At 42.9% G+C, this 14841-nt stretch overlaps 1 protein-coding gene across 2 annotated transcripts in view; it reads left to right on the forward strand.

Annotated features, from left to right (window-relative positions):
- LOC138746153 (tetraspanin-8-like) overlaps nucleotides 1-14841 on the forward strand; it is a 29256-nt gene that overhangs the window by 6365 nt on the left and 8050 nt on the right. For both annotated transcript variants that reach the window (XM_069904068.1, XM_069904069.1), the window contains exons 2-5: nucleotides 3588-3650; nucleotides 9075-9209; nucleotides 12692-12766; nucleotides 12880-12975. In XM_069904068.1, coding sequence (XP_069760169.1) covers nucleotides 3588-3650; nucleotides 9075-9209; nucleotides 12692-12766; nucleotides 12880-12975 — 369 coding nt within the window. The remainder of the gene's footprint in view (nucleotides 1-3587; nucleotides 3651-9074; nucleotides 9210-12691; nucleotides 12767-12879; nucleotides 12976-14841) is intronic.

Here is a 14841-nt window from a genome sequence, read left to right on the forward strand (position 1 = left end):
CTCTCCAAAATGACTATCTGCACAAAACTTATTAGCCTGAGGAGGGCCTATATATGCCTCTAAATTTTCTTAACCAAGTGCCTGCATAAATGTCCTTTGAACATTGTAATTGTTCCCCCTTATCTTGAAAATATGGCTGCCTGACTTCATGAAACTATTCATCCTGATTTTCACTTGGGTCATTGTGCTGCAGGAAAGATGTTGTCAAGCCGAGAGGGTGCAGAGACGATTTACGAGGATGTCACCAGGACCTTGGGGGTGGGGGTGGCCTGAGCTATAGGGAGAGGTTGAGCAGGTTTGGGCTTTATTCCTTGCAGCACAGGAAGATGAGAGGTGGTCTCATCAAGGTGTTCTTTGCACAAAAGCAGTAGATGAGGTAATTTTATTTAGGCATACAGCACGGTAACAGGCCGTTTTGGCCCATGAGTTGTGCCAACCAATTTATCCCCAATATACCCTCATTTAACCTATACCTCCAGTACATTTTTCAAGGGTGGAAGGAACAAGAGCCCCTGGAGAAAACCTACACAGACATGTGGATGGCATACAAACTCCTTACAGTCAGCACATGTAGGTCGACCAGTCCAGAATGACCTGGTCTGGCTAGGAGCAACCCTTTAATAAAATTGTAGAGCACGTCGAAAGAACCAAAGACTTGTTGATCCAAACCAAGGCTTTTATTAGCAAAAGACAGGAGCTCTTCACAGGTGGCCGACCAGTCCAGAATGATCCGATCTGGCTAGGGACACAACCCTTTAAGGCCCAGACAGTAGGCGTGGCTAAGCTCTCAGCCAATCGCTGTAAGCACAGTCATTACACTCCAGATACTGTAACTATATACATTGGTGATAGGTCTGTACTATCACACTAATGTCACAAATGATACCCAGTTGAGCGGGTTGGTCATTCACACTGCAATGGAGTCAACTTGGCCATGCTCTGATTACAAGCAGAGTTTGGTTGATTTCCCACCCCCCCCAGCCCTGGTTGGGAGCATTCACACTGCCAGGTCACCTGTTAAATACCCACTAGCTGCCTGGTTCAATCCACGTTATTTAGCAGTGGAAAACTGAATCAGGATCCCTGGTCTTGGATGGGTTGGTTTAGGAGAAGCTGATAGTGATCCAGATCTCCTTCTGCATGAAGAGAAAGGTGTAGATTTGTGGTGCTCAGTGCAAAGTTGCAGCATACAGCTTGCCTGGGAAAGCATGAGATTTTTGCTGGGAGACAGAGCAATTTTGCTCTCAGAGAGGGAGGGTGTGAAACAGAGAGAGGAGACAGAAATCAATTCCAGAAGGACAAAGCTGGCAAACTTTTGGAAGACTGTCTGGTCAAAGGAGAAGGCTGACTGTCTGAAAGATGCCTGAAAGAAAGAGGATAATCTGGAGAACCCTGAAGGGGGCAAGTTTTGTCAGCAAGACTGATGAAAAAGGAATCATGTGGATGTCCTGGAACAAAAGGAATCTCTCTCTGAAAACCAACAAGAACCCTCCTGAATGGTAACCATTTGCCTGTTAAGCACCAAAGACTGGTGAACTTTGTTAATGTTAACATTTATGCACAGAACAAGAATTGCCTGCAACCAGTGAGATTGGACTGTGATCTAAAGAACTTTTTTAAGCCTGCGCTTAGTATTAGAGGGTGGATTAAGAAGGTTAGGTAGGTTAAGTAATAAGTTAAAGTTTAATTCTGTTTTCTTGTTCAAATATAATTAAAAACTACTTTTGTTTAAGTAACCCTGTGTTATGGTGCATATCTATTGCTTCTGGTTTTTGGGGTCCTCTGGACTCCGTAACAAAACAAATACTTTGAGGTGACATGAATTTGAAAATTTATCTTGAGAGCAGAGCTCAATCACAATGAAGGCCCATTGATTACATTTAGTGGAGCATTTGACTTGTGGTTGTTGATTTGGGGAATGTTTTGTGAAATTGGTTTTGAGAGTCAATCAAAACCATCTTCAAAGAGTTAGCGTAGTGGATAGCACAACACTGTAACAGCACCAGCGACTAGTAGAATCTGGCACTGTCTGTAAGGAGTTTGTACGTTCTCTGGTTTCCTCTGGGCGCTCGGTTTCTTCCTACCCTTCCAAAATATACATGGGTTGTCAATCAGTTGGGTGTAATTGGTCAATACTGACTCCTGGGTCAGAATGGCCTGTCTAAATTTAAAATGTGGGCCAGGTGGACTCCAGTAAAATTTACTACTTAGTGTCCGCAAACTCTTGTGTTTCACTCCCAGCAACATTTACTATGTTTTCAGAATTATTAGGAAAATTAGTAAAATAATAAAAAAAAACCATTGGAACTCTTGGAGTTGAATTTAAGCACCTAAGAGAAGTGGTTCTCTTTCCTAGCAAGTTCAAAGAATTAAATTGTGTTAAATGGGATAATTATCATCTAATTATAAACAATACTCATGCAGATTTCCGCTGGACACAGATATGAATAATGCACCCTGACACTCTTGGTTTACAGTCCAGTGTGGGTGTAAATGTGTTTGAGGTTTGTAGACTATTCCAAATCTTTTGACAGCTTTTGTGCCTGGGGGCCTGGCTTAGTTTGCTGTCAGCATGTATTTGAACTTGAATGGTGTTTTTTTAAAGCATAAACTCCATGTGCTTTACAGGGCCTGGCCAGTCACCAACTGGCTTCAGGAACTTTTTCAGGCAACAGCATGTGGGGGCCCCTAAATGAGACTGTCCTATCAAGATGGGATTAGCAGGAGAGAGTCAGTGGGCCTCACATTGAACACCACCAAATTAAACTGGTCTAACTTCAACATTTTCTTTAGCTATTAATGTAAGAGCCAGATACGATAAACTTCATATGTTTGAGAGACACAAACATGAAAAAATATTACATACACATTTTTACTCTTGCATGCACATTTTGTTGCAAAGCTTTTATATAAATGTTAAGAAATGTACATAATATTTACTCATGTATGTAATTTTTAAACTGCTAATTTGTATTAGTTTCAATAATCAAAAAGTACACCTACTGCTCAGTATTGTTAGGTCTGCTTTGTTCATGAATGAGTGAGACAAACACCAGACTGAGTCGAAATCAGGGTTCTTTGTTCTTTATTACCGGATTGTAACACTTGCAACTAACCATGTTAGTCGGAGAATGCATTCTGCCGTTATCAGCAAAATGGTGATTTTTTTATACCCTTGGATACGTGCTTAGAACATCATCATATCATTACTTGTCCAATGACTAAAACTGTTGCTATCCTTTCCCTGCTAGCTTCCTGCCTCTCAATCCATCAATGTCTCTCTTATCCTGTAAGTACAAGGATGCATTCACATCTTGTTACAGCCCTGTACAGGGTAACTCCTTACACATTCCCATCTCATGATGTTTTACCTTACAGTATGCACGCCAAATATTTTCAATCACAAGCCATGCCCATTGAAACCACCATTGTGAGCACCGACTCGTACAATTCACGTTTCAGCCAACATATTTCCGTGAGTCATACAGTAGATGTCAAAGAGCTGCATGTGACTTGCAAGCTGCAGTTTGGCTGCCCCTGGGCTATTCAAACAAGTATTTTAAAGGTGTTCGATCTCTGTTTTTCAGCTATGTGGCTCGGTTATACTTGGAGTGGCAATATGGGTTCGGGTGAGCAAGGATGCTGTGAAGGTAACTACTTTTACGGTTTGCTGAAAGTTTACCCTGAATAAACTCTCGCTTGAAGTCTTCTTAAGGCTGTTTTGATAAACTGAAGGGTTCGAAAGTATTTCACAGCTAATACCTTGTTCTTTCTGAAGAGATGGCGTTGTTCTAAACTGAAACATGCAGTCATTTGGTGTTAAACAGTTTTCTCAAATGAATACCTGATCTGTTTCACTCTTGTTTTAGGGGAGAGAAAATATCGGCTGGGTCCTGGTTTGAATATCCCATCTCTTTGGAGTATTTAGCAATGTTTATATTCATCTGAAACCTCAAGATCTTAATTTAATCTTTTTATGAAATGCAATACCTCGGTCCCAACGTCCTGTACTGAATTCATGAATGCAAAAATTTCTGACCCAGTTGCAAATAGCTTGTGTATTTGTTTTTCCTTTTACAAAAAAGTAACCATGAATAAGGGGCTTAAGAACTATTCTTGCCAAATTGAATTGTCACAGATTTAAAGGAACTGACCTTGTTTTTATAAAGTTATAATTATTTATATTTCATTAAATGAATGCATTAATTTAAGGGCTGTTTTGCATTCTACATAATGTTGTTCATACAGCGTCGAGACATGTGAGATAGCTTGTTATTCCTGTTGCACAATAGGTTAGGTCAGTAAAATTCCTGGTATCCTGCACCTACGTGGATGGATAGATTGGAAAAGCAAGTTTTCCAGTTACTTACGACTGACTCACTCTTACAAAGCCTAATACAGTTTAAAAGACAAAAAAAGTGCAAAATATAAAGTTATTTAGCAGCATTAAATCAGCAATATTTAAATTTGAACCCCAGTCGCTGGCACTGTAACAACATTGCACTAACCGCTACACTAACCGTGCCACCATATAATTACCACCCCCACCCCCAGTTTACAGGTAAATTTTCACTTTCTTACCTTATTTTAGTACCTAATAATATACTAATAAAGTAACTCTTACAAAGCAGAGACAAAGAGACACTTTGAGCGCCAGCGAACAGCATCAACCAGCTCGTCGTCCTGGGCGACACCATTTTATGCAAACACTATTTTATTCAAACAGCTGCTATGAGCAAAGCACGACCAAGGCTCTCCGCTGGATGAATATTTGGTTCCATCTTCACCATAGGTTGTGTTACTTCAGAGAACATTTTAAACATTTATTTACATTTCTATGTATTATTCATTCTATTTATTTCTTTATTGATTGATTAATCAATTTATTTATTTGTCTTTTTTTTTGTTGCTTGAATTCCAGATTACAGATTTATCTGTATATAAATGGGCCAGCTAATTTAGGAATTCTCTCCTCTCTCCTCTCTCTTCCACCCCCCCCCCCCCCAACAACCCCCCTGCAAAAGTGGGCAGGCTTGACCCATTCCATGGTCTGTGAGCTGTGGTTACACTTGCACTTCACATTTTCTGACCTCTCCACCTTCAGGACAGTTTCAGAGCAGGCACCTCAATGTCGTCAGCCAACGAAAGGAGAGTGCATGTGGCAGAGTGACCACTGTGGAAGTGGCAGTGATTGAGGGTTAAGGGCTGTCATTGAGTTCGGCACTGAAGCTTTGGCTCGTGAGGCCTACGACAAGGGGGTGGGATGGGGCTGAGCAGAGGGTTGGGTAAAGACCCGCAAGATCTTTCAGACTTGGTGCCTCTCAGTTCAGTGGGGATGTCAGTCAAAGTTGAGGTTTGCTCCTCTTGTGGGATGTAGGGCTTCTGGCACCTACGTCTGTGGGAAGTGCATCCAGCTTCCTTTGTGGAGCTGGAGTTGGATGAACGCAGGATCCTCTGAGAGGCAGAGGAGGCCATAGATAGCAGCTACTGTGATGTGGTCACACCCCAGGTATAGACCAGGGGTGGGCAACCTTTTTTAAAACTCACATTCCTCCTTAAGTAATCCCTATGCCATAAGTGCTGTGATTGATAAGGGATTGCTTAAGGTGGTATGTGAATGAGAAGGTTGAGAATCACTGCTCTAGCCCCAATTGTTACTGAAATATTTTGGTTCAGAAAAATTGTCATTGGCCTTTTTCCCTTGGAGTTATGAAACCGTGCACATAACGAGTCAGTTAGGTAAAATTGAAACTGGTTTTCAAACCTTTTTCTTTCCGCTCACATACCACCTTAAGCAATCCAGTACTATTCACAGAGAACTTGTGGCATCGGGAATACTTGAGGTGAAGTGTAAGTTTTTTTTTAAATGTTGCCCACCCTGCTATACCCCTGCAGATATTTGGGTGACCGTTAGGAAGAATAAGGGTGAAGGTAGAAAATGCAGAGTTCCCCTGTGGACTGACCTCTCAGTAGCAAGTATACTACTTGGGTTATTCCTCTACAGAAGTATCCAATCTGAGGGTAGCAGCAGACTCCAGATCATTGGGCACCATGACTGGTAGGGAAGCTAATGGAAAGGATACTTGTGCAATTGATTTGTGCATATTTGGAAAGTCATGATCAGATTAGGGACAATCAGCATGGCTTTACGCAGGGCAGGCCATGGCTTTACGCAGGGCAGGCCATGGCTTTACGCAGGGCAGGCCATGGCTTTACGCAGGGCAGGCCATGGCTTTACGCAGGGCAGGCCATGGCTTTACGCAGGGCAGGCCATGGCTTTACGCAGGGCAGGCCATGGCTTTACGCAGGGCAGGCCATGGCTTTACGCAGGGCAGGCCATGGCTTTACGCAGGGCAGGCCATGGCTTTACGCAGGGCAGGCCATGGCTTTACGCAGGGCAGGCCATGGCTTTACGCAGGGCAGGCCATGGCTTTACGCAGGGCAGGCCATGGCTTTACGCAGGGCAGGCCATGGCTTTACGCAGGGCAGGCCATGGCTTTACGCAGGGCAGGCCATGGCTTTACGCAGGGCAGGCCATGGCTTTACGCAGGGCAGGCCATGGCTTTACGCAGGGCAGGCCATGGCTTTACGCAGGGCAGGCCATGGCTTTACGCAGGGCAGGCCATGGCTTTACGCAGGGCAGGCCATGGCTTTACGCAGGGCAGGCCATGGCTTTACGCAGGGCAGGCCATGGCTTTACGCAGGGCAGGCCATGGCTTTACGCAGGGCAGGCCATGGCTTTACGCAGGGCAGGCCATGGCTTTACGCAGGGCAGGCCATGGCTTTACGCAGGGCAGGCCATGGCTTTACGCAGGGCAGGCCATGGCTTTACGCAGGGCAGGCCATGGCTTTACGCAGGGCAGGCCATGGCTTTACGCAGGGCAGGCCATGGCTTTACGCAGGGCAGGCCATGGCTTTACGCAGGGCAGGCCATGGCTTTACGCAGGGCAGGCCATGGCTTTACGCAGGGCAGGCCATGGCTTTACGCAGGGCAGGCCATGGCTTTACGCAGGGCAGGCCATGGCTTTACGCAGGGCAGGCCATGGCTTTACGCAGGGCAGGCCATGGCTTTACGCAGGGCAGGCCATGGCTTTACGCAGGGCAGGCCATGGCTTTACGCAGGGCAGGCCATGGCTTTACGCAGGGCAGGCCATGGCTTTACGCAGGGCAGGCCATGGCTTTACGCAGGGCAGGCCATGGCTTTACGCAGGGCAGGCCATGGCTTTACGCAGGGCAGGCCATGGCTTTACGCAGGGCAGGCCATGGCTTTACGCAGGGCAGGCCATGGCTTTACGCAGGGCAGGCCATGGCTTTACGCAGGGCAGGCCATGGCTTTACGCAGGGCAGGCCATGGCTTTACGCAGGGCAGGCCATGGCTTTACGCAGGGCAGGCCATGGCTTTACGCAGGGCAGGCCATGGCTTTACGCAGGGCAGGCCATGGCTTATCAGTTTGATTGAGATTTTTGAGGTGAAAATGATGGTTGATGAGTGCAGGGCAGTGGATGTTGTTTCCATGGACTTTTGTAAGGTTTGACAAGGTCCCTCCAGGGAGGCTGATTCAGAAGGTGCAGATGCATGTGAACTGATAGTTCAAATACAAAATTGGCTGACTCATAGAAGACATAGGGCAGTAGAGGAGAGCTATGACCTCAGCTGGAGGCTAGTCATGTTCTGCATGGATTGGTGTTGGGTTCTCTTCTTATTTGTGAGATACATAAAATTATGGAACATAAAGTAGGTGGGAGGGTTAGTAGGTTTGCAGATGATGCAAAGATTGGTGGAGTTGTGGACAGTGTAGAGCAATGAATCCAACAGGATAAGGATCATTAGAAATATGGGCAGAAAAATGTCAGATTGGATTTGATCTGGACAAGTGTGAGGTGTTGGGAGGTCAAATTTAAGGAAAATGTATACAATTAATGGTAGAGCACTTGAAAGCATTGATGGAGGTCCAGGTCCACAGCTCCTTGAAAATAGCCACATAAATGGATGGGGTGATCAGCACGGTATATGGTTTGCTTGGCTTTATTGGACAGGACATTGAGTATAAAAGTGAGAAGGTCATGTAGCAGCTATATAAAACTTGGGTTAAGCTGCACTTGGAATACTCTGTGATTCTGGTTGTCCCATTACTGGAAGGATGAGGAGGCTTTGGAAAAGGTACAGAAGTTGTTGTCTGGTTTGTAAAGTGTGTGTTATGTGCGGGGGGGAGAATGTACAAACCTGGGTTGTTTTCTCTGCAGCGCATAAAATCAAGAGAAACATTGATAGAGTGGACAGTCAGAATCTTTTCCCCAGATCAAAAGTGTCACACACTTGAGGACCTTCAGTTAAAGCGAAAGGGAGGAAGTTTAAAGGAGATGGGTGGGACAAATATTTTACACAGAGAATGGAAGGTGCTTGGAACTGGGTCTGCCAGATAGATGGACACATGAATATGAAGGGGATGGAGGGATATCTTTCAGGTGGAAGCAACAGATGATTTGGACATCGTGTTTGGCATAGACCCGTTGGCTGAGAGACCTGTCCCTGTGCTTTACTGTTCCATGACCTAAGAAAAGCATGGACACAACTAACCATCATCTCTAAGGGAGATTAAAGCCCAGGATCTCTGCAGTTGGGTCTTTATGATACATCCACCTGGCAAGCTGTTTCTGGAGTGCAATCTTTTCTTGGGTTCGTGCTATGGAACTTGTCAGTGAAATACTTGCCTCACGTGACCCACTAATGAGATATCTTTCATGGAATAATATTTTATTTCAAGGTGGAGGACGTGGTAAGTTATGAATCAATGAAATTTTGCAACACATTGATCGAAGTAACCTGCTGAAAGTGCAGCTCCAAAGACTGGAAAATATCTCCTGAATCCAGAGAGAAATTGGAATTCTGATATTGAGGTTTCAAGTCCTCCATTCGATATTACATGAGGCACAGTAAATCAATACATGCTTCAGTTGTGTAACTGTTGTTGGAACATATTTTATTATTAAATTTGCAAATATTGCCTTTATTGGCAAATGTGCAATCTGTTTTTCACGTTATTTTATAATTTCATATCTCATCTTTTTCACAGCAAGTTGGTGACGTGAATATCGAGGAGTTTTACATTGCAGTCAATATTCTGATTGCCGTTGGGGCAATCATTATGGTTCTTGGATTTCTTGGGTGCTGTGGAGCCATTAAAGAAAGCAGGTGCATGTTACTCCTGGTACGTATTTATAAATTACCAGTAGCATTTACAAAAGTCTGACACTGTAAGAAAATGTTGATTTGTATGATAATACTGATCAGTTAAGCAGGCAACAGTTGAAATCTGGTGTGATGTACGATTGGGAATATTTGATCAGATATTGCCTATTTCAATGCCTCAAATGTTAAAATCATCTCTGTTATTTACACAAAGATTGGAGGAATTGTGGACAGTAAGGGAGGCTTTCAAAGCTTGCAGAAGGATTTGGATCAGCTGGGGAAAAATGGCAGGTGGGATTTAATGTAGACAAGTGTAAGGTGTTGCAATTTAGAAGGACAAACTAACAAAGGAAATAAGAAGCATGGAGTTAAGGAGATGTTTGAAAGATACATTGAATGTAAGAGGAATCTTAAGAGAGGAATTAGGAAAGCTAAAAGAAGGTACGAGAAAACTATGGCAAGCAGGGTGAAAACTAATCCAAAAGAGTTCTACAAATATGTTAATGGTAAGAGGAAAGCTAGAGACAAAATTGGTCCCTTAGAAAATCAGAGTGGAAAACTGTGTGTGGAACCTAGAGAAATGGGGGAGATATTGAACAGTTTCTTTTCTTCGGTATTCACTAAGGAGAAGGATATTGGGAGATGTGGGATAAAAAAAGCAAATTGGGTAAATATGGGAATATAGAGATTACAAAAGGTGTAGTTTTAAGGCTTTTGAAGAATATAAAGGTGGATAAGTCTCCGGGACCAGACGGGATCTTCCCCAGGACATTGAGAGAAGTGAAGGAGGAAATAGCAGAGGCTCTGGCGGTAATTTTTCAAATGTCATTAGATATGGGGATAGTGCCGGAGGATTGGCGCATTGCGCATGTGGTTCCGTTATTTAAAAAGGGTTTAAGGAGGAAGCCTGGCAACTATCGGCCTGTAAGTTTGACGTCTGTGGTAGGTAAATTAATGGAGAAAATTCTTAGAGATAGTACTTATAAACATCTGGATAGACAGGGTCTGATCAGGAGCACTCAACATGGATTTGTGGGAGGAAGGTCATGTTTGACCAATCTGATTGAATTTTTTGAAGAGGTGACTAGGAATGTGGATGAGGGTAGCGCAGTGGATGTTGTCTATATGGACTTCAGTAAGGCCTTCGATAAGGTACCACATGGAAGGTTAGTTAGGAAGGTGCAGTCTTTAGGTATAAATTTTGAGATAGTCAAATGGATTGAACATTGGCTGAAAGGGAGAGGCCAGAGAGTGGTAGTGGATAATTGTCTGTCAGGTTGGAGGCCGGTGACCAGTGGTGTGCCTCAAGGATCTGTATTGGGCCCATTGTTGTTCGTTATATACATTAATGATCTAGATGATGGGGTGGTGAATTGGATTAGTAAATATGCAGACGATACTAAGATAGGTGGAATAGTGGATAATGAAGAAGGTTTTCAAGGATTGCAGAGGGATTTGGGCTGTTTAGAAAAGTGGGCTGAAAAATGGCAGATGTAATTTAATGCTGATAAGTGTGAGGTGCTTCATTTTGGTAAGAAGAATCAGAATAGGACATATGTGGTAAATGGGAGAGCATTGAGGAATACAGAAGAGCAGAAAGATTTAGGAGTGACGGTACATCGTTCCCTGAAGGTAGAAACTCACGTGAATCGGGTGGTGAAGAAGGCTTTTAGTATGCTGGCCTTTATCAATCATTGCATGGAATATAGGAGTTGGGAGGTGATGTTGAGATTGTATAAGACGTTGGTGCGGCCTAATTTGGAGTTCTGTGTGCAGTTCTGGTCGCCTAATTATAGGAAGGATATAAACAGAGTGGAGAGAGTGCAGAGAAGGTTTACCAGAATGTTGCCTGGGTTTAAGCATCTGGAGTATGGGGAGAGATTGGACAGATTGGGTCTTTATTCTTTGGAGCGTAGAAGGTTGAGAGGGGATTTGATAGAAGTATTTAAGATTATGAAAGGGATAGACAGAATGGATGTGGATAGACTATTTCCGTTAAGAGGAGGAAGGTTTAAAACAAGAGGACATGAGTTAAGAATTAAGGGGCAGAGGTTTAGAGGTAACATGAGGGGGAACTTCTTTACTCAGAGAGTGGTAGCTGTGTGGAATGATCTTCCGGGAGAAATAGTGGCGGCGGAGTCAATTGTATTATTTAAGAAAAGGTTGGACAGGTATATGGATGAGAGGAAGATGGAGGGTTATGGGCATTGTGCAGGGAGGTGGGATTAGAAAGGGGTGTTTGGTTCGGTGCGGACTAGAAGGGCCTAATGGCCTGTTTCCGTGCTGTAATTGTTATGTTATGTTATATATATGCAGTAAATGGTAGGGAACTGAGGAGTGCGGTGGAACAGAGAGATCTGGGAATACAGATACATAATTCCCTGAAAGTGGTGTCACAGCTAGATAGGGTTGAGAAGTGAAAATTTTGGCATATTAACCTTCATAAATCAAAGTATTGAGTATCGGAGTTGAGGTGATATGGTAAAGTTGTATAAGAAATCGGTGAGGCCAAATTTGGAGTAATGTGTGGAATTTTGGTCACCTAATGACAGGGAAGATATCAGTAAGATAGAAAGAGAGTGCAGAGAAGATTTACTAGGATGTTGCCCGGACTTCAGGAACTGAGTTGCAGGGAAAGATTAGGATTTTATTCCTTGGAGCATAGAAGAATGAGGAGAAATTTGATATTTTAAATTACGAAGGTGATTGAGTGAATGTAATAGGCTTTTTCCACTGAGGGTACGTGAGCTATAAACCAGAGGATATGGGCTAAGATTGAAAAGGGAATAGTTTGGAGGGAATATTAAGGGGAACTTCTTCACACAGAGAGTGGTTTGGAGTGTGGAACGAGCTGCCAGTTGAAGTGGTGAATGCAGGCTCAATTTTAAAATTGAAGAATGTGGACGGGTATCGAGGGCTATGGACCGTGTGCGGGAATATTCAATTATGCCATGAAAACAAGGACAGTGAACTTCTACTCAATCAAAGTTCCCAGTTCAAGCTGTATAGTATTGGTCACGTCGCTCAGTCAGGAAAGTGCTTTAGATGTCAATTGCAGCACCTGATTGCCGTGAAAAATAACTAGTTTCAATTCTTTTTTTTTTAAATAACCTTTCAGATGCTAATAATTCAGTTTTGAATGTTGTGGCTTTTGGATGCATCTGAAGATATTGAAAAAAATTATTTCATTTAAGAAAATGCAGTAAAAAGTGAGGTAAATGTTCAATTTTTAAACTAGCAAAAAGTCTTTCTGGACAAGCAGGAATTGGAAAAGGATCAAAGTACTGGAAAGAAAAGTATTGAGAGAATTAGGTTTTTGAAAAAAAAAAAATTGTGATGGTCCAGTATGATCCCACAACCACCTGAGATGGAATGGCAGGTTAGACTCAGTGGGCTAAATGGCCTAATTCTACCCCTATCCCTGATGGCTTTGTTATGCTGTAGTCTTTGAGATGTATTTGATTAAAAAAACATGTCACATTGTCTTTTATTACTTCACAGTTCTTCATTGGCCTGCTCCTTATTCTGGCTATTCAAATAACTGCTGGAGTTTTAGGTGCAGTGTACAAATCGCAGGTAATATTTGCCACGTACTGTATTTATTGCAAAAACAATTTTGGGTGGACTACATCCCAGTTTGGTCCAATGTATAGTAAAACTGAAACCAATATCCTATGTACTTTATACAGGTTGAATCAACGTTAATGGAAAAGTACAAACAATTTCTTCCTCTTGAAAATCAGCCAAAGGAGTTCAAGGAGGAGCTGGAAGCACTTCAACGGGAGGTAACACTTCCAAAATCCGGTGTAATCCTTGAACAGATTTTTCTTTGGAAAATTATAATTTGTATGAAGAAAACCCTTTCAAGTACAAATTTACATATTTCTTTGGCTTGGCTTCGCGGACGAAGATTTATGGAGGGGTATGTCCATGTCTGCTGCAGGCTCGTTGGTGACTGACAAGTCCGATGCGGGACAGGCAGGCACGGTTGCAGGGGAAAATTGGTGGGTTGGGGTTGGGTGTTGGGTTTTTCCTCCTTTGTCTTTTGTCAGTGAGGTGGGCTCTGCGGTCTTCTTCATATACATTTACATATAATCATCATTATTATATTACAACCATTACAGCAATATTGTGTTTGAATCATTAAATGTTTTGGTTTAATTTCTCCCACCTTTCCTGGCTGCAGTTTCACATCACCAAAACTGGCTCCATTTTAAAAAAAAAATATAATCAATTGCTTTATAGTTCAATCCCATGATATTCCCATACAATATATTTAAGCCAAACTCAAATAGTGTCATTTACCAGGCAAAGGATCTAAAGTTCATTCCAAAGTTTCTGTTTAATGCCAGCCAAATCCCTTAGCACCAATGCACCTCAAAGAAATTCAACAAATAAACTGAACTTGTCCAGAAACTCCAGCTACTTGAACAAAATTGTGCGGTGATCTTCTTCATGGAAAATTGTGCAGAGAATCCTTGTTTTTACTTGGTTTCATCTGACCAGGTCATTTCATAGTCCTTGAACACCGTCATCAACTTTTCTGCAGAAATGGAGCTCTCTCTCTCTCTCTCTCTCTCTCTCTCCCCCTCTCCTCTTCTTCTTCTTCAGGGGGGAAAGTCCCAGCCTATCCTTGTAACTCAACTTCATGATCTGTTTCCTATAGCTGGGTGACCAGAACTGCACCCAATAATTGAAATAAAAGCACAATCATCCAAACCCCACCCAACCCCCCACCTCACTGAAGACCCCTTCTCCCACTTTAAGCCTTCCTCCTCTTGGACACCTCCTCCTGGCCAGCTGCCCGCTCTGGATCTTTTTATTTCCAATTGCTGCCAAGACATCAACCGTCTCAACTTTACCACTCCCCTCTCTTTTTGCAATCTCACCTCTGAATGCTCTGGCCCTGCTCTCCATTCTCTCCATAACAATCTACAAAAAAAAATTATTTGAGCACCTGTCTACATTTTGGTCATACCTTGTTGAAGGGATCAAGCCCAAAAAGTCAGTCTATTTTTGCAATATAAAGTACACTGTTTGACCTGCTGAATTTCTCCAGCATTGTGTTTTTACTTCAGTCACGATATCTGCAGACTTTCGTGTTTTACTCTTCGTAGTAATCGATGTATGGTTTTACCAGTCTTGTATAGTTGTAACATGCTCCTGTACCCAATACCAAGGCTGATGAAGACAAGTGGTGTAAAATACTTTTTACCTCTGTTGCTATTTTCACTGAACTATTCTGTATCCCCCTCAGTCTTTTTGTTGTCCAACACTCAGCAGGTCCCTGCCATTCACTGTGCAAGTCCTGACCTGGTTTAACCTTCCAAAGAGCCACACTTGTCTGAATTGAATTCCATCTTCCATTCCTTGGCCCACTTTCTCAGTACTTCAGTTTGTCCAACACCAACAATTTTGGTGTCATCCTCAGACTCGCTCATCATGCCAACTACGTTGTCATCCAAGTTGTTAATTGAGATGACAAACAGTGGACCCAGCATTGATCCCAGCGGAATATCTCGGTTAACAGTTTCTGATCTAAATCGCAGCCCTTAATGACCACCTACTATCAAGCCACTCCTGTGGATCCCTTGCGTTCAGCCTACCACATAGAATTTCATCTGATGATCAACTTTTTTTTTTGTTTATCC

Source organism: Narcine bancroftii, chromosome 11 (genome assembly GCF_036971445.1).
Source record: "Narcine bancroftii isolate sNarBan1 chromosome 11, sNarBan1.hap1, whole genome shotgun sequence".
NCBI classification, from domain to species: domain Eukaryota; kingdom Metazoa; phylum Chordata; class Chondrichthyes; order Torpediniformes; family Narcinidae; genus Narcine; species Narcine bancroftii.